At 44.7% G+C, this 25,079-nt stretch overlaps 2 protein-coding genes across 2 annotated transcripts; one reads left to right on the forward strand and one right to left on the reverse strand.

Annotated features, from left to right (window-relative positions):
* Positions 1 to 4,604: 4,604 nt before the first annotated feature.
* Positions 4,605 to 13,604, reverse strand: LOC110510765 (E3 ubiquitin-protein ligase TRIM16). The gene is made up of 6 exons (XM_090230865.1): positions 12,024 to 13,604; positions 11,494 to 11,589; positions 8,366 to 8,599; positions 7,806 to 7,965; positions 7,621 to 7,680; positions 4,605 to 7,389 (listed from the first exon to the last, which is right to left on the reverse strand). The coding sequence occupies exons 1-6, from the start codon at positions 12,618 to 12,620 to the stop codon at positions 6,875 to 6,877; spliced, it is 1,662 nt and encodes a 553-aa protein (XP_090086991.1). The 5' UTR covers positions 12,621 to 13,604; the 3' UTR covers positions 4,605 to 6,874.
* A 4,320-nt stretch (positions 13,605 to 17,924) lies between these two features.
* On the forward strand, positions 17,925 to 23,562 carry LOC110513281 (E3 ubiquitin-protein ligase TRIM16). The gene is made up of 6 exons (XM_090230885.1): positions 17,925 to 18,627; positions 19,051 to 19,146; positions 21,470 to 21,714; positions 22,176 to 22,393; positions 22,519 to 22,578; positions 22,810 to 23,562. The coding sequence occupies exons 1-6, from the start codon at positions 18,031 to 18,033 to the stop codon at positions 23,334 to 23,336; spliced, it is 1,743 nt and encodes a 580-aa protein (XP_090087011.1). The 5' UTR covers positions 17,925 to 18,030; the 3' UTR covers positions 23,337 to 23,562.
* Positions 23,563 to 25,079: the final 1,517 nt, after the last annotated feature.

Below are 25,079 nucleotides of genomic sequence, written 5' to 3' on the forward strand. Positions count from 1 at the left end.
GTCCGGGCTCTGGCTGGGCCACTCAAGGACATTCAGAGACTTGTCCAAAGCCACTCCCGCGTTATCTTGGCTTTGTGCTTAGGGTCGTTGTCCTGTTGGAAGTGCAGTGTGGATGCGCGTTCCTTCTTGCCTGCTTGCCTGTCTGTTAAGTTTCCTGATAGAGCAAACTTTATTTGTAAAATCACAACACACATCACATAAAAGATTAGGCATTAAAATAATTTGAAAACACAATTTCAATCTTCAGGATCATTTCCCTCTTTTCAAAGAGGAATAACAACATAGTGTTTGATACACGACAGACAGATACACCCATCAATGTTAAGGAATAAGGGCCGAGTCGCCCACAAAGTTACACATTGCAGTTTTAAAAGTATAAACATGTAGATGACATGTATGATACATGATAACATACATAATGACTACTGGTTATTAATGATTGATACACATTGTGGAACCACAACTGGTCAGTGTTGTATAACAGCTGTATTACTTCTACAACTAATAGAAGGACAGTAACTAAGCTAACTAATAAAAGCTGAAATAAATCATTCTCTCTACTACTATTCTGACATTTCACATTCTTAACTAAGGAGACGGGAGTAGAAACTAACGGGGACATTGTTTCATCACAGGACAGTAACTAAGGAGACGGGAGTAGAAACTAACGGGGCCATTGTTTCATCACAGGACAGTAACTAAGGAGACGGGAGTAGAAACTAACGGGGCCATTGTTTCATCACAGGACAGTAACTAAGGAGACGGGAGTAGAAACTAACAGGCACATTGTTTCATCACAGGACAAAACATTCCAAGGATTCCAATGCACATAAGCAGAGGGGCGTTACAGGTGCCCTGAAGGGACAAACTACAACATCAATATACAGTCACCATATATAAGGGTTGACTCTTACTGTCTCTGTTGATCAGTATCTGAGTTTTCAATATATATTTTGTGTTTGTGATGTCAAAGCGTTGACATGTGACCATGTTGTCTTCACCCAAACCAAGGGCTGGATTCCATCCATATCGCAGAAGTATCATGGAAGATCCCAATTCAAATGTAAAAGGTCATTTACAACATGTGCAGTCCATTTACCGTGAATGCAGTCCATTTACCGTGAATGCAGTCCATTTACCGTGAATGCAGTCCATTTACCGTGAATGCAGTCCATTTACCGTGAATGCAGTCCATTTACCGTGAATGCAGTCCATTTACCGTGAATGCAGTCCATTTACCGTGAATGCAGTCCATTTACTGTGAATGCAGTCTCCATGAACTCGGGAACATTGCCTTTAAATTTAAATCGAGCTACAATGTGGATCTTCCACAATAATTCTGCTCTACAGATTCTGAATCCACAAGTGTTAAGAATATCAGCTAATTAACCAAACAGACAGACACAGAATCAAACAAATGTTATTGGTCACATACACGTATTTATCAGATGTTATTGCGGGTGTAGTGAAATGCTTGTGTTCCTGGCTCCAACAGGGCAGTAATATCTAACTAAATGCTTGTGTTCCTGGCTCCAACAAGGCAGTAATATCTAACTAAATGCTTGTGTTCCTGGCTCCAACAAGGCAGTAATATCTAACTAAATGCTTGTGTTCCTGGCTCCAACAAGGCAGTAATATCTAACTAAATGCTTGTGTTTCTAGCTCCAACAAGGCAGTAATATCTAACTAAATGCTTGTGTTCCTGGCTCCAACAGGGCAGTAGTATCAAACAATCAATCAATCAAATGTATTTATATAGCCCTTCGTACATCAGCTGATATCTCAAAGTGCTGTACAGAAACCCAGCCTAAAACCCCAAACAGCAAGCAATGCAGGTGTAGAAGCACAGTGGCTAGGAAAAACTCCCATGAAAGGCCAAAACCTAGGGAAGATACCTAGAGAGGAACCAGGCTGTGGGGTGGCCAGTCCTCTTCTGGCTGTGCCGGGTGGAGATTATACAGTGCCTTGCGAAAGTATTCGTCCCCCTTGAACTTTGCGACCTTTTGCCACATTTCAGGCTTCAAACATAAAGATATAAAACTGTATTTTTTTGTGAAGAATCAACAACAAGTGGGACACAATCATGAAGTGGAACGACATTTATTGGATATTTCCAACTTATTGTGGGAAGCTTGTGGAAGGCTACCTGAAACGTTTGAACCAAGTTAAACAATTTAAAGGCAATGCTACCAAATACTAATTGAGTGTATGTAAACTTCTGACCCACTGGGAATGTGATGAAAGAAATAAAAACTTTAAAAAATAATTCTCTCTACTTATTCTGACATTTCACATTCTTAAAATAAAGTGGTGATCCTCTCTGACAAATAATTTATGATTAAACGTCAAGAATGGATTCTGTGGAGTCAATGTTAGTGGTGGCTATTTAACACTCTGATGGCCTTGAGATAGAAGCTGTTTTTCAGTCTCTCCCAGCTTTGATGCAACTGTCCGTACCTCGCCTTCTGGATGGCAGCAGAGTGAACAGGCAGTGGCTCAGGTCCTTCCTGATCTTTTTGGCCTCCCAGTGACATTAGGTGTCATGGAGGGCAGGTAGTTTGCCCCCGGTGATGCGTTGTGCAGACCGCAGCACCCTCTGGAGAGCCTTGCGGATGCGGGCGGTACAGTTGACGTACCAGGCGGTGATACAGCACGACAGGATGCTCTCAATGGTGCATCTTATGAAGTTAGTGAGGGTCTAAGGAACCAAACATCAGCTAACGACCCCAAAGACGGACGAACGGACAGACACAGAACACGGTAATGACATTTATGACTCATAAATTGATTTTACTTTTGACAGATGAGACCCTACATCAACAACTAATGCCTCTTATAGAGGAGGTGAGCATTTCACATATTAAGCTATGGAATAAACAGTACATATTAAATAATTAAGTCCAGTACAACCATGACCTCTCTCCTCTTTCACATCCCTCTATCATCACTCCATGGGGGAGTACAACCATTACCTCTCTCCTCTTTCACATCCCTCTATCATCACTCCATGGGGGAGTACAACCATTACCTCTCTCCTCTTTCACATCCCTCTATCATCACTCCATGGGGGAGTACAACCATTACCTCTCTCCTCTTTCACATCCCTCTATCATCACTCCATGGGGGAGTACAACCATTACCTCTCTCCTCTTTCACATCCCTCTATCATCACTCCATGGGGGAGTACAACCATTACCTCTCTCCTCTTTCACATCCCTCTATCATCACTCCATGGGGGAGTACAACCATTACCTCTCTCCTCTTTCACATCCCTCTATCATCACTCCATGGGGGAGTACAACCATTACCTCTCTCCTCTTTCACATCCCTCTATCATCACTCCATGGGGGAGTACAACCATTACCTCTCTCCTCTTTCACATCCCTCTATCATCACTCCATGGGGGAGTCCCAATAATCTCTCCTTCCTCCTGAAGTGGAACATTCCTTCTCTACTCCTCACAAATGTAAAAGCATTGGATTGGTGTTGACATGGGGTAGAGGGAGTTTACATAAACCAGTCATTTCCTTTAAATCCATGAAGGGAAGTGGGAGAGAATCAGATAAAGTTGTGGAGATGAAGGAATATGGATATCTGAGAAGAATGTAGAACCATAGTAAAGACCAGTATGGACTATCAATACAGGTACTGTATGTAGAACCATAGTAAAGACCAGTATGGACTATCAATACAGATACTGTATGTAGAACCATAGTAAAGACCAGTATGGACTATCAATACAGGTACTGTATGTAGAACCATAGTAAAGACCAGTATGGACTATCAATACAGGTACTGTATGTAGAACCATAGTAAAGACCAGTATGGACTATCAATACAGATACTGTAAGTAGAACCATAGTAAAGACCAGTATGGACTATCAATACAGATACTGTATGTAGAACCATAGTAAAGACCAGTATGGACTATCAATACAGGTACTGTATGTAGAACCATAGTAAAGACCAGTATGGACTATCAATACAGATACTGTATGTAGAACCATAGTAAAGACCAGTATGGACTATCAATACAGGTACTGTATGTAGAACCATAGTAAAGACCAGTATGGACTATCAATACAGATACTGTATGTAGAACCACAGTAAAGACCAGTATGGACTATCAATACAGATACTGTATGTAGAACCATAGTAAAGACAAGTATGGACTACCAATCCAAAGTGACTATTTAGAATGAGACCCAGTTCAATGAGAGTAAGTCTTAACAGAACTGGGGGATGACAGACAGGAAGTGGGGGGGTGGAGATCTAATATTTTTTTGTGCCAAACACTAAAGCATGATATTGTAATAAATCTACACCCTATTCCCTACGTAGAACACTACTTTAGGCCTGGTCAGAAGCACCGTAGTGCACTACGTAGGGAATAGGGAACCATTTGGAACAGAGACAGTAATTCCCCTGAACATCTTCCTCTTCCTCATCTGGTTTCTTGAACAGCCCTTCACTCCTCCCCTCTTCCTCCCCTCCTCCCTTTTCATTCTATTCTATCAGCCACACCACTAGCTCACCTCCACACAATACATTTACAAGTTAAAGACACACCTTGGAATAAATAACAAAGGAAAACTATTACTAGATGAAGTTGAGTGTTTTTTATTATTTCCCATCACCATAAATCATATTTAATCACTGAACAGTAGCAGACCTAACTTCATCTGTTCCTGACTCTGGATAGTGGATTAAAAAGACCATCAATCTCCAATGATATTAAAGTACTATTCTGAACATTACTGATATACTGAGTGGCAAGTCAAGATATCTGCTGGTTTTATTGTTTGGTCAACAGCACCACCTGCTGGACAGGTTTAATGTTGCTGACTGAGCAGTATGGGAGGATGAAAGATGACACATTTAGGGCCGGTTTCCTGGACATCTACATTGAACATACTGTTTAGTCCAGGACTAGGATTCATCTGTGTCTGGGAAACCAGACCATATAGTTTAGTAGAAAGTAAGTGATACCAGCTTGTAGTGGGCTGACTAGTCCTGAATTGTCCTTTAGTTCCTGGACCATTTTCCATGCAGCTCCAGGTGACAGAGAACACATCAATTAGGACCGAGCCAACAAGCTGATCAATGATACTGAGGAGAATTACATAGAGACAGAGAACCAACTGAGAAAACATATCAATGGTTCTGAATGACAACCAATATACATCAACACCAGACATCATGATTCATGGAAATGTACAAGATTAAAACATTGTATTGAATTTTAATTAATAACAAATCAGTTTACAGTTTAACCAGCTCAGCTATAGACTACACCAGCATGACTAGTATCTATGTGGACCCTACTACAGTATAACCAGCTCAGCTATAGACTACACCAGCATGACTAGTATCTATGTGGAACCTACTACAGTTTAACCAGCTCAGCTATAGACTACACCAGCATGACTAGTATCTATGTGGACCCTACTACAGTTTAACCAGCTCAGCTATAGACTACACCAGCATGACTAGTATCTATGTGGACCCTACTACAGTTTAACCAGCTCAGCTATAGACTACACCAGCATGACTAGTATCTATGTGGACCCTACTACAGTTTAACCAGCTCAGCTATAGACTACACCAGCATGACTAGTATCTATGTGGACCCTACTACAGTTTAACCAGCTCAGCTATAGACTACACCAGCATGACTAGTATCTATGTGGACCCTACTACAGTTTAACCAGCTCAGCTATAGACTACACCAGCATGACTAGTATCTATGTGGACCCTACTACAGTTTAACCAGCTCAGCTATAGACTACACCAGCATGACTAGTATCTATGTGGACCCTACTACAGTTTAACCAGCTCAGCTATAGACTACACCAGCATGACTAGTATCTATGTGGACCCTACTACAGTTTAACCAGCTCAGCTATAGACTACACCAGCATGACTAGTATCTATGTGGACCCTACTACAGTTTAACCAGCTCAGCTATAGACTACACCAGCATGACTAGTATCTATGTGGACCCTACTACAGTTTAACCAGCTCAGCTATAGACTACACCAGCATGACTAGTATCTATGTGGACCCTACTACAGTTTAACCAGCTCAGCTATAGACTACACCAGCATGACTAGTATCTATGTGGACCCTACTACAGTTTAACCAGCTCAGCTATAGACTACACCAGCATGACTAGTATCTATGTGGACCCTACTACAGTTTAACCAGCTCAGCTATAGACTACACCAGCATGACTAGTATCTATGTGGACCCTACTACAGTTTAACCAGCTCAGCTATAGACTACACCAGCATGACTAGTATCTATGTGGACCCTACTACAGTTTAACCAGCTCAGCTATAGACTACACCAGCATGACTAGTATCTATGTGGACCCTACTACAGTTTAACCAGCTCAGCTATAGACTACACCAGCATGACTAGTATCTATGTGGACCCTACTACAGTTTAACCAGCTCAGCTATAGACTACACCAGCATGACTAGTATCTATGTGGACCCTACTACAGTTTAACCAGCTCAGCTATAGACTACACCAGCATGACTAGTATCTATGTGGACCCTACTACAGTTTAACCAGCTCAGCTATAGACTACACCAGCATGACTAGTATCTATGTGGACCCTACTACAGTTTAACCAGCTCAGCTATAGACTACACCAGCATGACTAGTATCTATGTGGACCCTACTACAGTTTAACCAGCTCAGCTATAGACTACACCAGCATGACTAGTATCTATGTGGACCCTACTACAGTTTAACCAGCTCAGCTATAGACTACACCAGCATGACTAGTATCTATGTGGACCCTACTACAGTTTAACCAGCTCAGCTATAGACTACACCAGCATGACTAGTATCTATGTGGGCCCTACTACAGTTTAACCAGCTCAGCAGTACCATTGAGCCAAAACCCAGGATAGAGGGGTTGAGTGAATGTGGTCTGGACTCTGTGGAGGAGGGTCATTGTGTCAGAGACACTGTAGAAGGACAGAGTACCTGCCTTGTGATCCAGGTACACTCCTACTCTGGAGGACTGAGGGCCTGATACTTTAGTCTCAACATTATTGTGTCTGAAACAATAACCACCTCTATAGTAATATAAACTCCAGGACTTGTTATTGTATCCAAATGCACCATCATTACCTCTCTCTGTTCTGCTGATGTCTTTATATGAGACTGCTGTAACAACAACACCAGTCCACTCCACCTCCCAGTAACAGCGTCCAGACAGACCCTCTCTACACAGAACCTGCCTGTAGTTGGTGAATCTGTCTGGATGGTCAGGATATGGTTGGACTTGGTCTGTATAGGTCACCTTTCTGTTCCCTTCAGACAGAGAGAGGTCTGTGTGTGCTGTGTTTGGGTCCAGTGTGAGATGACAGGAATCTGGGAGAAGAGCAGAGACCAATGAGGGGAGTCAGAACAATAAGTTAAGTCAGATACTGTATCTACCCTGTCTTTGATTAGAGCACAGCAGAGATCAAATCAGAGAAATATGAGGAGTCAGATAGATACCCAGTCTTTGATTAGATCTACTATTGCTATATATTTCTAGAGGGATTGTTAGGAGTGTCAGTAAAAAGAGACTGTTAGTTACTTCACAATAAAGAGACTCACATTGTAACAACTGTTCTCTGGTCTTGGGCTCTGGAGGCAGTACAACATCCACTATATTCACTACAGACACACAAACACATTGACAGAGAGAGGGAATGTTATCATCAGACCATATTCCACATGTATATGACTAGTAGGGAACTTTCAATGGTCTAAAGTTGATGTTCTTATTGTTTTCAACACACCTGTAGTGGAGATCTTGGTCCATTCTCCTTTAAGGAAGTCTTCTAGTTTCTCTCTCAGTTCAGACACAGTCTTACTCACATCTCCAAAGTACTGAAGAGGACGGACAACGATGCTGGGTAAGTCTGAAGATACACTGATACTGGAGAGAGACTGATACCTCTGGAGAGAGAGAGAGAGAGACTGATACCTCTGGAGAGAGAGAGACAGAGAGACTGATACCTCTGGAGAGAGAGAGAGACTGATACCTCTGGAGAGAGAGAGAGAGAGAGAGAGAGAGAGAGAGAGAGGGACGGACAGAGACAGAGGGACGGACAGAGAGAGAGGGACGGACAGAGAGAGAGAGAGAGGGACGGACAGAGAGAGAGAGGGACGGACAGAGAGAGAGAGGGACGGACAGAGAGAGAGAGGGACGGACAGAGAGAGAGAGAGAGACGGACAGAGAGAGAGGGACGGACAGAGAGAGAGACAGGGACAGAGAGACAGGACAACATAATGATTGAGATGAATAGTTTCACGTGAAGTTAATTTCATATCACATGTAACAAGACAGTTTAGTTACCTGGAGGAAATGGATGTGATCCTCTGTGTATGAGAGCTGCTCCAGCTCAGTGCTTCTCTTCCTCAGCTCAGCTATCTCCTGCTTCAGTTGCTCCAGGAGTCCTTCAGCTTGACTCACTTGAGCCTTCTCTTGGGCTCTGATCAGCTCCTTCACCTCAAGGCTCCTTCTCTCAATGGAGCGGATCAGCTCAGTAAAGATCTGATCACTGTCCTCCACTGCTGACTGTGCAGAGCGCTAGAGAGAGAGAGAGAGAGAGAGAGAGAGAGAGAGAGAGAGAGAGAGAGAGAGAGAGAGAGAGAGAGAGAGAGAGAGAGAGAGAGAGAGAGAGAGAGAGAGAGAGAGAGAGAGAGAGAGAGAGAGAGAGAGAGAGAGAGAGAGAGAGAGAGAGAGAGAGAGAGAGAGAGAGAGAGAGAGAGAGAGAGAGAGAGAGAGAGAGAGAGAGAGAGAGAGAGAGAGAGAGAGAGAGAGAGAGAGAGAGAGAGAGAGAGAGAGAGAGAGAGAGAGAGAGAGAGAGAGAGAGAGAGAGAGAGAGAGAGAGAGAGAGAGAGAGAGAGAGAGAGAGAGAGAGAGAGAGAGAGAGAGAGAGAGAGAGAGAGAGAGAGAGAGAGAGAGAGAGAGAGAGAGAGAGAGAGAGAGAGAGACAGAGACAGAGACAGAGAGAGAGACAGTAGGTTCAGTAGCCTCTCTGCACCTCATTGAGTCAGACCTCCGCCACCCTGCTCTCCAGGTCCACCAGGACTTGTCCTCCCTCCTGGACAGACAGGTACAGAACACCTCTTGGTCCTGCTCTACTCTCCTCCCTCCTGGACAGACAGGTACAGAACACCTCTTGGTCCTGCTCTACTCTCCTCCCTCCTGGACAGACAGGTACAGAACACCTCTTGGTCCTGCTCTACTCTCCTCCATCCTGGACAGACAGGTAAAGAACACCTCTTGGTCCTGCTCTACTCTCCTCCCTCCTGGACAGACAGGTACAGAACACCTCTTGGTCCTGCTCTACTCTCCTCCCTCCTGGACAGACAGGTACAGAACACCTCTTGGTCCTGCTCTATTCTCCTCCCTCCTGGACAGACAGGTACAGAACACCTCTTGGTCCTGCTCTACTCTCCTCCCTCCTGGACAGACAGGTACAGAACACCTCTTGGTCCTGCTCTACTCTACTCCCTCCTGGACAGACAGGTACAGAACACCTCTTGGTCCTGCTCTACTCTCCTCCCTCCTGGACAGACAGGTACAGAACACCTCTTGGTCCTGCTCTATTCTCCTCCCTCCTGGACAGACAGGTACAGAACACCTCTTGGTCCTGCTCTACTCTCCTCCCTAAAACTACATAAAATACAACGTTAACTAGATATTATCTGTGTCATTTATAGCCTGGCACAGATAGTAAAACTACATTAAATACAACGTTAACTAGATATTATCTGTGTCATTTATAGCCTGGCACAGATAGTACAACTACATTAAATACAACGTTAACTAGATATTATCTGTGTCATTTATAGCCTGACACAGATAGTAAAACTACATTAAATACAACGTTAACTAGATATTATCTGTGTCATTTATAGCCTGGCACAGATAGTAAAACTACTGTAGCGACCCGCACAGACAGCTGTGTGTTATGTGTTCGGCTAGTAGGTGGTTGTGTTGTACTTACCAGTTCCCAGTGTTCGCGGGGTCCGACATGCCAATCAACCTGCTATCTGCCAATCACAGGAATGCCTGGGATGTTCTGATGCCGGGCATCCTGGTGGTTGGCGGAGTGGCGTGGAGGGGGCGGGGCATTGGAAGTTAAGGTTCAGCCTTTGTTCTCTCTCTTACGTCTGGGCTTCACAAGAGAAGGTCCCGATTGGCTTGTGGGGTATCTTTCATTTATTTGGCGTGAGCTAAGGCCAAACAGTAGCCTGTGTAAAGTTGCTAATAAACCGTCAATTCGTAACTCAATCCTCTGTCTGGACAATTGTTCCTTTATGATCTAGTCAGGTCATTACACTACATTAAATACAACGTTAACTAGATATCATCGCCACATAACTTATGTCGAATTTAAAAGACACCGTTACCGTTAGTAACGTCTGTTACACTGTAACTTACAGGCAGCCTCACATAAAAACCTATTGGTTAACAAAGCTTTGATTATGACCAAAGTCTATAGTAGTGAAAACTCTCTCTATTCTAACTTACCACACATTCACATCACTGCCTCGACATGAATGTGTCCTGTCAGAGCCGTTTCCTGTCCGTTAACTGTTAACAGTCTCGAGCCACAGCTTAACCAATGAGCTACAAGGAGGACTGACAGTCACGAGCGGTGCAGCAGCCTCTGCAGCAGCAGCCTCCCCCGGGTCCTAGTGCCCGCCCGTTAAAACGGTTAAGATGCGATGGAACGGTTGACGGAGAGAAAATAAATCACAGAGAAAATATATTGACTGAGATATTGAATTGTTTAGGGAAGCTTTAGCTTTGGCTTTAATACATTCTGAAAATACTTGAAAACCAAAAGAGAAAAGAATAGTAGCCCTCCTCAGGAACAACAAAACCCTCACAGACCAACTTCTTCTTCTATGATATAATGGAGGTCCTCAAACCAACGTTAAAGGTGCATAGCGCCACCTACTGTTCTGGAGTGTGTTCAATCACGGTTTACACCACTCTAAATCCTCCTACCTAACTCAGAACTTCTGAGAAAATAAAAGAGTCCTACTAACTTATAATAGACCCTCCCCCATCCCCCAAATCACTTCCAAGTGTAATGTTTACTGTTAATTTCTAATTGTTTATTTCACTTTTGTTTATTGTCTATTAAACTTGCTTTGGCAATGTAAACATTTATTTCCATGCCAATAAAGCCCTATGAATTTAATTCAATTGAGAGAGAGACAGTTCCATTTTAATGTATAGGGGACATGAGTTGTCATGGTTACTCATGGTTATGTGATGAGGCAGCCCAGTCAGTTATATGAACCAGTCCATTCTCTGAAAGGGGTCCAGACAGCCTGTTCCCAACAGTGAGGTCAACAGTGAGGTCAGTGGGATTGGATAGGGTCCCCTCTCGCTCTCTCTCTCTCTCTCTGACTGGAGGAGAGAAGTGAAATGGTGTGTCTCCTCTGGTCAACAATACTCACCTTGAAAGACTCCACAGCTTTTTGGAGATTCTTCAGCTCCTTCTTTCTCTCCTGGAATCTCTGCTGGACCTTCTTCTGACTCATCCCCAGCTGCCTCTGTGGAGAATCACTCTTCAATGAGCTATCAAGCTTTATTAGTCCAGTAGATCAATAGTATAGTAATGTGACATAGGACCCATAGAGAGGAAGGTCTACAATCCTGAGGAAGTCCCTTTACAAAATTATATTATGTTGCTATGTGAATGATTATAGTTTTTATGGTAGGCCTACATGTATCAAGGGGTTGAGACTGAACTTTGGACTCATAAAAGGCCATTCAGAATGATAATAGTGTTTGACTTTAGAAAATGGTGATACATTTGGAGAATCTGGGTTAACATATCTATATACTCAAGGTTTGTGTTCATAATTGTGGATCCATTTCATATTGTATATAATATAATGATCTCATATTCAAACAGATTTAGTTCCTACTGTATCTTTAATTATTTGTTTATCAGACAGTCACCAACAAGTTGTTCTGGTCTTACCTGTTTCTCAGTCCTCTCTGCTGCAGCTGACACTGTATCATGGCCTTTATGTTCATCCATTGTACACAGATAACAGATACACTGCTGATCGGTACGACAGTAAACCTCCAGCAGTTTGTCATGATGAGAGCAGATCTTCTCCTGTAGTTGTGCCGTGGCTTTGACCAGCTTGTGCTTCTTCAAAGCAGGAGATTCATAGTGAGATTGGAGGTGAGTCTCACAGTAAGAGGCCAGACACGCCAGACAGGACATGAGGGCTTTCTGCTTTCTGGTCCCAGTGCAGACATCACACGCCACATCTCCAGGTCCAGCATAGCACAGAGCAGGAGGGGGAGCAGCCTGGAGTCCTGTCTTCCTCAGTTTCTCCACCAGCTCAGCCAACATGTTATTTTTCCTCAGATTAGGCCTTGGAGTGAAGGTCTCTCTGCACTGAGGACAGCTATAGACCCCTTTCAGATCATCCTGATCCCAGCAGCCCTCAATACAGATTCTACAGTAACTGTGTCCACATGCAGTAGTGACCGGCTCCTTCAGTAGATCCAGACAGACAGAACAACAGAACTGGTCCTGGTCCAGCAGAACTCCCTGTTGAGCCATTTGGACGGTTGTTCACTGTCACACAGACAGACGACAGAGAGACTCAGATCAGTTTCGTTTCCTCAGAAGAGAGTTTGTGGGAAGGGGAGGGACTTCCTGGTTCTGCCAGAGGGCTGGGGTTAGAGGGAGGGAGGGAGGGGTTAGAGGAATGGAGGAAGAGAGAGAGGAACTACATGCAACAGCAAGAGGGAGACAAATAGTTTTGTTCCAAGTTTAGAGCCCTTAAGAAATACTAAAGAAAACAACTGTTATTTAAAACATAAGTCATTATTTAAGTTAACCGGAGCCATATTGTATTGTGCACTGAGCTGAGATCTTCCATTCTCCTCTGCGCTGGTTACACTTCTTTTCATAGTGAACACTTCATTTCATATTTCATTTCAATAACACATTTCTACTTCCTCAATCAGCCTCTGAGGAGCTTTACCTTCTCTACCTGACGGTCTCATTACAACAGGCTGCCCTGGTGGGTCTGATACAGGAGTGTCTGGGCTTCTCTACCTGACGGTCTCATTACAACAGGCTGCCCTGGTGGGTCTGACACAGGAGTGTCTGGGCTTCTCTACCTGACCCTCTCATTACAACAGGCTGCCCTGGTAGGTCTGACACAGGAGTGTCTGGGCTTCTCTACCTGACCGTCTCATTACAACAGGCTGCCCTGGTGGGTCTGATACAGGAGTGTCTGGGCTTCTCTACCTGACCCTCTCATTACAACAGGCTGCCCTGGTGGGTCTGACACAGGAGTGTCTGGGCTTCTCTACCTGACCCTCTCATTACTTCAGGCTGCCCTGGTGGGTCTGACACGGGTGTGTCTGGGCTTCTCTACCTGATCGTCTCATTACAACAGGCTGCCCTGGTGGGTCTGACACAGGAGTGTCTGAGCTTCTCTACCTGACGGTCTCATTACAACAGGCTGCCCTGGTGGGTCTGATACAGGAGTGTCTGGGCTTCTCTACCTGACGGTCTCATTACAACAGGCTGCCCTGGTGGGTCTGACACAGGAGTGTCTGGGCTTCTCTACCTGACGGTCTCATTACAACAGGCTGCCCTGGTGGGTCTGACACAGGAGTGTCTGGGCTTCTCTACCTGACGGTCTCATTACAACAGGCTGCCCTGGTGGGTCTGATACAGGAGTGTCTGGGCTTCTCTACCTGACGGTCTCATTACAACAGGCTGCCCTGGTGGGTCTGATACAGGAGTGGCTGGGCTTCTCTACCTGACCGTCTCATTACAACAGGCTGCCCTGGTGGGTCTGACACAGGAGTGTCTGGGCTTCTCTACCTGACCGTCTCATTACAACAGGCTGCCCTGGTGGGTCTGATACAGGAGTGTCTGGGCTTCTCTACCTGACCGTCTCATTACAACAGGCTGCCCTGGTTGGTCTGATACAGGAGTGTCTGGGCTTCTCTACCTGACCCTCTCATTACAACAGGCTGCCCTGGTGGGTCTGATACAGGAGTGTCTGGGCTTCTCTACCTGACCGTCTCATTACAACAGGCTGCCCTGGTGGGTCTGACACAGGAGTGTCTGGGCTTCTCTACCTGACCGTCTCATTACAACAGGCTGCCCTGGTGGGTCTGATACAGGAGTGTCTGGGCTTCTCTACCTGACCGTCTCATTACAACAGGCTGCCCTGGTGGGTCTGATACAGGAGTGTCTGGGCTTCTCTACCTGACCGTCTCATTACAACAGGCTGCCCTGGTGGGTCTGACACAGGAGTGTCTGGGCTTCTCTACCTGACCGTCTCATTACAACAGGCTGCCCTGGTGGGTCTGATACAGGAGTGTCTGGGCTTCTCTACCTGACCGTCTCATTACAACAGGCTGCCCTGGTGGGTCTGATACAGGAGTGTCTGGGCTTCTCTACCTGACCGTCTCATTACAACAGGCTGCCCTGGTGGGTCTGACACAGGAGTGGCTGGGCTTCTCTACCTGACCGTCTCATTACAACAGGCTGCCCTGGTGGGTCTGACACAGGAGTGTCTGGGCTTCTCTACCTGACCGTCTCATTACAACAGGCTGCCCTGGTGGGTCTGATACAGGAGTGTCTGGGCTTCTCTACCTGACCGTCTCATTACAACAGGCTGCCCTGGTTGGTCTGATACAGGAGTGTCTGGGCTTCTCTACCTGACCCTCTCATTACAACAGGCTGCCCTGGTGGGTCTGATACAGGAGTGTCTGGGCTTCTCTACCTGACCGTCTCATTACAACAGGCTGCCCTGGTGGGTCTGACACAGGAGTGTCTGGGCTTCTCTACCTGACCGTCTCATTACAACAGGCTGCCCTGGTGGGTCTGATACAGGAGTGTCTAGGCTTCTCTACCTGACCGTCTCATTACAACAGGCTGCCCTGGTGGGTCTGATACAGGAGTGTCTGGGCTTCTCTACCTGACCGTCTCATTACAACAGGCTGCCCTGGTGGGTCTGACACAGGAGTGTCTGGGCTTCTCTACCTGACCGTCTCATTACAACAGGCTGCCCTGGTGGGTCTGATACAGGAGTGTCTGGGCTTCTCTACCTGACCGTCTCATTACAACAGGCTGCCCTGGTGGGTCTGACACAGGAGTGTCTGGCCTTCTCTACCTGACCGTCTCATTACAACAGGCTGCCCTGGTGGGTCTGATACAGGAGTGTCTGGGCTTCTCTACCTGACCGTCTCATTACAACAGGCTGCCCTGGTGGGTCTGACACAGGAGTGTCTGGCCTTCTCTACCTGACCGTCTCATTACAACAGGCTGCCCTGGTGGGTCTGATACAGGAGTGTCTGTCTGTCTGCTCACACTCAGGTACATGGAACACGTGTCTCCTATTTCTCCTGGACGTAACTCCCTCAGGTGTCATTACATCATGTGACCTGGTTGCCACTGTTTTCACCACACAGGCCTCAACGTTCCATGTTTTCCCATCATGCATTTCCCCCCCTATCATTTGGACTGAGATCACGGAGCACCTTGGACCCTTTGTCATAGTACCTTTTCTGTTCCCTCTTTCCTCTCCGTTAAGAATCACCTCGTCCTGCTGCTCTGTTTCTAGGAGGACAACCTAGTTTGGAGTTTCCTGTTGAACAACAGCTCTGCAGGAGACAGGCCATGTTTTAGTGGAGCTCTCTAGTTTAACAAAGTTAGTGTCTTTCTATTTTTATTTTTGATTTCACCTTTTTTTAACCAGGGAGGCTAGTTGAGAACACCTTTATTTAACCAGGGAGGCTAGTTGAGAACACCTTTATTTAACCAGGTAGGCTAGTTGAGAACACCTTTATTTAACCAGGTAGACTAGTTGAGAACACCTTTATTTAACCAGGTAGGCTAGTTGAGAACACCTTTATTTAACCAGGTAGTTTAGTTGAGAACAAGTTCTCATTTACAACTGCGACCTGGCCAAGATAAAGCATAGCAGTGTGAACAGAGTTACACATGGACTAAACAATTAACAAGTCAATAACACAGTAGAAAAAAAGAGAGTCTATATACATTGTGTGCAAAAGGCATGAGGAGGTAGGCGAATAGTTACAATTTAGCAGATTAACACTGGAGTGATAAATGATCAGATGGTCATGTGCAGGTAGAGATACTGGTGTGCAAAAGAGCAGAAAAGTAAATAAATAAAAACAGTATGGGGATGAGTTAGGTAAATTGGGTGGGCTATTTGATTTTGGATTGGAGATGTTTGATATGAGTCTGGAAGGAGAGTTTACAGTCTAGCCAGACACCTAGGCACTTATAGATGTCCACATATTCTAGGTCGGAACCATCCAGGGTGGTGATGCTAGTCGGGCGTCGGGTGCGGGCAGAGAACGGTTGAACACTATCTAGAAGACAGAGACATATCATTACATATAGTATAGAACACTATCTAGAAGACAGAGACATATCATTACATACAGTATAGAACACCATCTAGAAGACATATCATTACATACAGTATAGAACACCATCTAGAAGACATATCATTACATACAGTATAGAACACCATCTAGAAGAGATATCATTACATACAGTATAGAACACCATCTAGAAGACATATCATTACATACAGTATAGAACACCATCTAGAAGACATATCATTACATACAGTATAGAACACCATCTAGAAGACATATCATTACATACAGTATAGAACACCATCTAGAAGACAGAGACATATCATTACATACAGTATAGAACACCATCTAGAAGACAGAGACATATCATTACATACAGTATAGAACACCATCTAGAAGACAGAGACATATCATTACATACAGTATAGAACACCATCTAGAAGACAGAGACATATCATTACATACAGTATAGAACACCATCTAGAAGACAGAGACATATCATTACATACAGTATAGAACACCATCTAGAAGACAGAGACATATCATTACATACAGTATAGAACACCATCTAGAAGACATATCATTACATACAGTATAGAACACCATCTAGAAGACATATCATTACATACAGTATAGAACACCATCTAGAAGACATATCATTACATACAGTATAGAACACCATCTAGAAGACATATCATTACATACAGTATAGAACACCATCTAGAAGACAGAGACATATCATTACATACAGTATAGAACACCATCTAGAATACAGAGACATATCATTACATACAGTATAGAACACCATCTAGAAGACATATCATTACATACAGTATAGAACACCATCTAGAAGACATATCATTACATACAGTATAGAACACCATCTAGAAGACATATCATTACATACAGTATAGAACACCATCTAGAAGACATATCATTACATACAGTATAGAACACCATCTAGAAGACAGAGACATATCATTACATACAGTATAGAATACCATCTAGAAGACATATCATTACATACAGTATAGAACACCATCTAGAAGACATATCATTACATACAGTATAGAACACCATCTAGAAGACATATCATTACATACAGTATAGAACACCATCTAGAAGACATATCATTACATACAGTATAGAACACCATCTAGAAGACATATCATTACATACAGTATATCATAGATGTATAAATCCTTCCTTTATATTTCCTGTACCACTTTCCATGACAGTAGCCTTATTACTGGTTCGTAGAATCTTCATAGAAACTGTTACCCTTTACATATTCTAACCACTCTATTTAATTTATTCTATATTAAGGGTCCTAACCTAGAAACTAAGGCCTTCTCAACTTTGCCTGCAGTTTTCTCTCTCTCCCTCCCTCCTCCTAACCCCTCCTAACCCCTCTAACCCCTCCCTCTAACCCCTCCCTCCCTCTAACCAATCCCTCTCTCCCTCCCTCCTTCTAACCCCACCCCTCTGGCAGAACCAGGAAGTCCCTCCCCTTCACAAACTATTTTCAGTGTAAACGAAACTGATCTGAGTCTCTCTGTCGTCTGTCTTTGTGAGAGTGAACAACCGTCCAAATGGCTCAACAGGGAGTTCTGCTGGACCAGGACCAGTTCTGTTGTTCTGTCTGTCTGGATCTACTGAAGGAGCCGGTCACTACTATCTGTGGACACAGTTACTGTAGGAGCTGTATTGAGGGCTGCTGGGATCAGGATGTTCTGAAAGGGGTCTATAGCTGTCCTCAGTGCAGAGAGACCTTCACTCCAAGGCCTAATCTGAGGAAAAATAACATGTTGGCTGAGCTGGTGGAGAAACTGAAGAAGACAGGACTCCAGGCTGCTCCCCCTCCTGCTCTGTGCTATGCTGGACCTGGAGATGTGGCGTGTGATTTCTGCACTGGGACCAGAAAGCAGAAAGCCCTCATGTCCTGTCTGGCGTGTCTGGCCTCTTACTGTGAGACTCACCTCCAACCTCACTATGAATCTCCTGCTTTCAAGAAGCACAAGTTGGTCAAAGCCACGGCACAACTACAGGAGAAGATCTGCTCTCATCATGACAAACTGCTGGAGGTTTACTGTCGTACTGATCAGCAGTGTATCTGTTATCTGTGTACAATGGATGAACATAAAGGCCATGATACAGTGTCAGCTGCAGCAGAGAGAACTGAGAAACAGGTAAGACCAGAACAACTTGTTGGTGGCTGTCTGATAAACAAAGAATTAAAGATACAGTAGGAACTCAATCTGTTTGAATATGAGATCATTCAAATGAAATGGATCCACAAATATGAACACACACCTTGAGTATATAGATATGTTAACCCAGATTCTCCAAATGTATCACCATTTTCTAAAGTCAAACACTATTATCATTCTGAATGGCCTTTTATGAGTCCAAAGTTAAGTCTCAACCCCTTGATACATGTAGGCCTACCATAAAAACTATAATCATTCACATAGCAACATAATATAATATTGTAAAGGGACTTCCTCAGGATTGTAGACCTTCCTCTCTATGGGTCCTATGTCACATTACTATACTATTGATCTACTGGACTAATAAAGCTTGATAGCTCATTGAAGAGTGATTCTCCACAGAGGCAGCTGGGGATGAGTCAGCAGAAGGTCCAGCAGAGATTCCAGGAGAGAGAGAAGGAGCTGAAGGAGCTCCAACAGGCTGTGGAGTCTTTCAAGGTGAGTATTGTTGACCAGAGGAGACACCATTTCACTTCTCTCCTCCAGTCAGAGAGAGAGAGAGAGAGAGAGAGAGGGGCCCCTATCCAATCCCACTGACCCCACTGTTAGGAACAGGCTGTCTGGACCCCTTTCAGAGAATAGACTGGTTCATGTAACTGACTGGGCTGCCTCATCACATAACCATGGGTAACCATGACGACTCATGTCCCCTATACATTAAAATGGAGCTGTCTCTCTCTCAATTGAATTAAATTCATAGGGCTTTATTGGCATGGAAATATATGTTTACATTGCCAAAGCAAGTGAAATAGACAATAAACAAAAGTGAAATAAACAATCAGAAATGAACAGTAAACATTACACTTGGAAGAGATTTGGGGGATGGGGGAGGGTCTATCAGAAGTTAGTAGGACTCTTTTATTTTCTCAGAAGTACTGAGTTAGGTAGGAGGATTTAGAGTGGTGTAAACTGTGATTGAACACACTCCAGAACAGTAGGTGGCGCCATGCACCTTTAACGTTGGTTTGAGGACCTCCATTATATCATAGAAGAAGAAGTTGGTCTGTGAGGGTTTTGTTGTTCCTGAGGAGGGCTACTATTCTTTTCTCTTTTGGTTTTCAAGTATTTTCAGAACGTATTAAAGCCAAAGCTAAAGCTTCCCTAAACAATTGAATATATCAGTCAATATATTTTCTCTGTGATTTATTTTCTCTCCGTCAACCGTTCCATCGCATCTTAACCGTCTTACCGGGCGGGCACTAGGACCCGGGGGAGGCTGCTGCTGCAGAGGCTGCTGCACCGCTCGTGACTGTCAGTCCTCCTTGTAGCTCATTGGTTAAGCTGTGGCTCGAGACTGTTAACAGTTAACGGACAGGAAACGGCTCTGACAGGACACATTCATGTCGAGGCAGTGATGTGAATGTGTGGTAAGTTAGAATAGAGAGAGAGAGTTTTCACTACTATAGACTTTGGTCATAATCAAAGCTTTGTTAACCAATAGGTTTTTATGTGAGGCTGCCTGTAAGTTACAGTGTAACAGACGTTACTAACGGTAACGGTGTCTTTTAAATTCGACATAAGTTATGTGGCGATGATATCTAGTTAACGTTGTATTTAATGTAGTGTAATGACCTGACTAGATCATAAAGGAACAATTGTCCAGACAGAGGATTGAGTTACGAATTGACGGTTTATTAGCAACTTTACACAGGCTACTGTTTGGCCTTAGCTCACGCCAAATAAATGAAAGATACCCCACAAGCCAATCGGGACCTTCTCTTGTGAAGCCCAGACGTAAGAGAGAGAACAAAGGCTGAACCTTAACTTCCAATGCCCCGCCCCCTCCACGCCACTCCGCCAACCACCAGGATGCCCGGCATCAGAACATCCCAGGCATTCCTGTGATTGGCAGATAGCAGGTTGATTGGCATGTCGGACCCCGCGAACACTGGGAACTGGTAAGTACAACACAACCACCTACTAGCCGAACACATAACACACAGCTGTCTGTGCGGGTCGCTACAGTAGTTTTACTATCTGTGCCAGGCTATAAATGACACAGATAATATCTAGTTAACGTTGTATTTAATGTAGTTTTACTATCTGTGCCAGGCTATAAATGACACAGATAATATCTAGTTAACGTTGTATTTAATGTAGTTTTACTATCTGTGCCAGGCTATAAATGACACAGATAATATCTAGTTAACGTTGTATTTAATGTAGTTTTACTATCTGTGCCAGGCTATAAATGACACAGATAATATAAAAAATTGAAAAAATATTTCTTTATCTTTGTCAAACAGGCTGGACGTCCCAAAGATATGCTTAAAGTTCTGAATTATGATATATATATATATATATATATATATATATATGATATACCAAGAGGTGTTCTGTACCTGTCTGTCCAGGAGGGAGGAGAGTAGAGCAGGACCAAGAGGTGTTCTGTACCTGTCTGTCCAGGAGGGAGGAGAGTAGAGCAGGACCAAGAGGTGTTCTGTACCTGTCTGTCCAGGAGGGAGGAGAGTAGAGCAGGACCAAGAGGTGTTCTGTACCTGTCTGTCCAGGAGGGAGGAGAGTAGAGCAGGACCAAGAGGTGTTCTGTACCTGTCTGTCCAGGAGGGAGGAGAGTAGAGCAGGACCAAGAGGTGTTCTGTACCTGTCTGTCCAGGAGGGAGGACAAGTCCTGGTGGACCTGGAGAGCAGGGTGGCGGAGGTCTGACTCAATGAGGTGCAGAGAGGCTACTGAACCTACTGTCTCTCTCTCTGTCTCTCTCTCTCTCTCTCTCTCTCTCTCTCTCTCTCTCTCTCTCTCCAGCGCTCTGCACAGTCAGCAGTGGAGGTCAGTGATCAGATCTTTACAGAGCTGATCCGCTCCATTGAGAGAAGGAGCTCTGAGGTGAAGGAGCTGATCAGAGCCCAAGAGAAGGCTCAAGTGAGTCAAGCTGAAGGACTCCTGGAGCAACTGAAGCAGGAGATAGCTGAGCTGAGTAAGAGAAGCACTGAGCTGGAGCAGCTCTCACACACAGAGGATCACATCCATTTCCTCCAGGTAACTAAACTGTCTTGTTACATGTGATATGAAATTAACTTCACGTGAAACTATTCATCTCAATCATTATGTTGTCCTGTCTCTCTGTCCCTCCCTGTCTCTCTCTCTGTCTGTCCCTCTCTCTCTCTCTCTCTCTGTCTCTCTGTCTCTCTGTCTCTCTCTCTGTCTCTCTGTCCCTGTCTCTCTGTCCCTGTCTCTCTCTCTGTCCGTCCCTCTCTCTCTGTCCGTCTCTCTCTCTCTCTCTCTGTCCGTCTCTCTCTCTCTCTCTCTGTCCGTCCCTCTCTCTCTCTGTCCGTCCCTCTCTCTCTCTCTCTCTGTCCGTCCCTCTCTCTCTCTCTCTGTCCGTCCCTCTTGCTCTGTCCGTCCCTCTGTCTCTGTCCGTCCCTCTCTCTCTCTCTCTCTCTCTCTCTCCAGAGGTATCAGTCTCTCTCTCTCGCCAGAGTTATCAGTCTCTCTGTCTCTCTCTCTCCAGAGGTATCAGTCCCTCTCTCTCTCTCTCCAGAGTTATCAGTCTCTCTCTCTCTCTCCAGAGGTATCAGTCTCTCTCCAGTATCAGTGTATCTTCAGACTTACCCAGCATCGTTGTCCGTCCTCTTCAGTACTTTGGAGATGTGAGTAAGACTGTGTCTGAACTGAGAGAGAAACTAGAAGACTTCCTTAAAGGAGAATGGACCAAGATCTCCACTACAGGTGTGTTGAAAACAATAAGAACATCAACTTTAGACCATTGAAAGTTCCCTACTAGTCATATACATGTGGAATATGGTCTGATGATAACATTCCCTCTCTCTGTCAATGTGTTTGTGTGTCTGTAGTGAATATAGTGGATGTTGTACTGCCTCCAGAGCCCAAGACCAGAGAACAGTTGTTACAATGTGAGTCTCTTTATTGTGAAGTAACTAACAGTCTCTTTTTACTGACACTTCTAACAATCCCTCTAGAAATATATAGCAATAGTAGATCTAATCAAAGACTGGGTATCTATCTGACTCCTCATATTTCTCTGATTTGATCTCTGCTGTGCTCTAATCAAAGACAGGGTAGATACAGTATCTGACTTAACTTATTGTTCTGACTCCCCTCATTGGTCTCTGCTCTTCTCCCAGATTCCTGTCAGCTCACACTGGACCCAAACACAGCACACACACTCCTCTCTCTGTCTGAAGGGAACAGAAAGGTGACCAATACAGGCCAAGTCCAACCACATCCTGACCATCCAGACAGATTCGCCAACTGGTGTCAGGTTCTGTGTAGAGAGGGTCTGTCTGGACGCTGTTACTGGGAGGTGGAGAGGACTGGGGATGTTGTTACTGCAGTCTCATATAAAGACATCAGCAGAACAGAGACAGGTGGTAGATTTGGATACAATAACAAGTCCTGGAGATTAGAGTGCTATAGAGGTGGTTATTGTTTCAGACACAATAATGTTGGGACTAAAGTATCAGGCCCTCAGTCCTCCAGAGTAGGAGTGTACCTGGATCACAAGGCAGGTACTCTGTCCTTCTACAGTGTCTCTGACACAATGACCCTCCTCCACAGAGTCCAGACCACATTCACTCAGCCCCTCTATCCTGGGTTTGGGATTGGATATTGTTTTGGTCTCACTGGTTCTGCTGAGCTGGTTAAACTGTAGTAGGGTCCACATAGATACTAGTCATGCTGGTGTAGTCTATAGCTGAGCTGGTTAAACTGTAGTAGGGTCCACATAGATACTAGTCATGCTGGTGTAGTCTATAGCTGAGCTGGTTAAACTGTAGTAGGGTCCACATAGATACTAGTCATGCTGGTGTAGTCTATAGCTGAGCTGGTTAAACTGTAAACTGATTTGTTATTAATTAAAATTCAATACAATGTTTTAATCTTGTACATTTCCTTGAATCATGATGTCTGGTTTTGATGTATATTGGTTGTCATTCAGAACCATTGATATGTTTTCTCAGTTGGTTCTCTGTCTCTATGTAATTCTCCTCAATATCATAGATCAGCTTGTTGGCTCGGTCCTAATTGATGTGTTCTCTGTCACCTGGAGCTGCATGGAAAATGGTCCAGGAACTAAAGGACAATTCAGGACTAGTCAGCCCACTACAAGCTGGTATCACTGACTTTCTACTAAACTATATGGTCTGGTTTCCCAGACACAGATGAATCCTAGTCCTGGACTAAACAGTATGTTCAATGTAGATGTCCAGGAAACCGGCCCTAAATGTGTCATCTTTCATCCTCCCATACTGCTCAGTCCAGCAACATTAAACCTGTCCAGCAGGTGGTGCTGTTGACCAAACAATAAAACCAGCAGATATCTTGACTTGCCACTCAGTATATCAGTAATGTTCAGAATAGTACTTTAATATCATTGGAGATTGATGGTCTTTTTAATCCACTATCCAGAGTCAGGAACAGATGAAGTTAGGTCTGCTACTGTTCAGTGATTAAATATGATTTATGGTGATGGGAAATAATAATAGTAAAACCCTATGGACCTGAAAGGGACTGCAGTGTGCTCCAGTCTCCAGCAGGGGGCAGAAGAACCCTATAGACCTGAAAGGGACTGCAGTGGGCTCCAGTCTCCAGCAGGGGGCAGTAAAACCCTATGGTCCTGAAAGGGACTGCAGTGGGCTCCAGTCTCCAGCAGGGGGCAGTAAAACCCTATGGTCCTGAAAGGGACTGCAGTGGGCTCCAGTCTCCAGCAGGGGGCAGTAAAACCCTATGGACCTGAAAGGGACTGCAGTGTCTTCCAATCTCCAGCAGGGGGCAGTAAAACCCTATGGACCTGAAAGGGACTGCAGTGTGCTCCAGTCTCCAGCAGGGGGCAGTAAAACCCTATGTTCGTGAAAGGGACTGCAGTGTGCTCCAGTCTCCAGCAGGGGGCAGTAAAACCCTATGGACCTGAAAGGGACTGCAGTGTGCTCCAGTCTCCAGCAGGGGGCAGTATAACCCTATGGACCTGAAAGGAACTGCAGTGTGCTCCAGTCTCCAGCAGGGGGCAGTAAAACCCTATGGACCTGAAAGGGACTGCAGAGTGCTCCAGTCTCCAGCAGGGGACAGTAAAACCCTATGGACCTGAAAGGGGAAGTGAGGAGTTAAGTGTGATGCTATTGAACATTGCATCACTTAACCAGAATTCTGCAGTGATACACCATCCCATCTGGTTTGGGTTTAGTGGGACTATCCTATCATTTGTTCTCACCTGATTGTCTATGAGGTGTATCAGGTGTGTCCCAACTTTTGACTGGTCCTGTAGTTTCTGTAGTGCAGAAAGTATGATGCTGTCCTAGTTCTGCTCTGTGTCCTGCTCCAAGGAAAGACTCATCTCTGGACACTCTCACATACCCTGTTACCTGCTGCACTGCTCCCCGCCTGCTCTGGTCTGTCTCTC

This window comes from Oncorhynchus mykiss, chromosome 4, assembly GCF_057628025.1.
Source record: "Oncorhynchus mykiss isolate SJ-2025 chromosome 4, ASM5762802v1, whole genome shotgun sequence".
Lineage (NCBI taxonomy): Eukaryota > Metazoa > Chordata > Actinopteri > Salmoniformes > Salmonidae > Oncorhynchus > Oncorhynchus mykiss.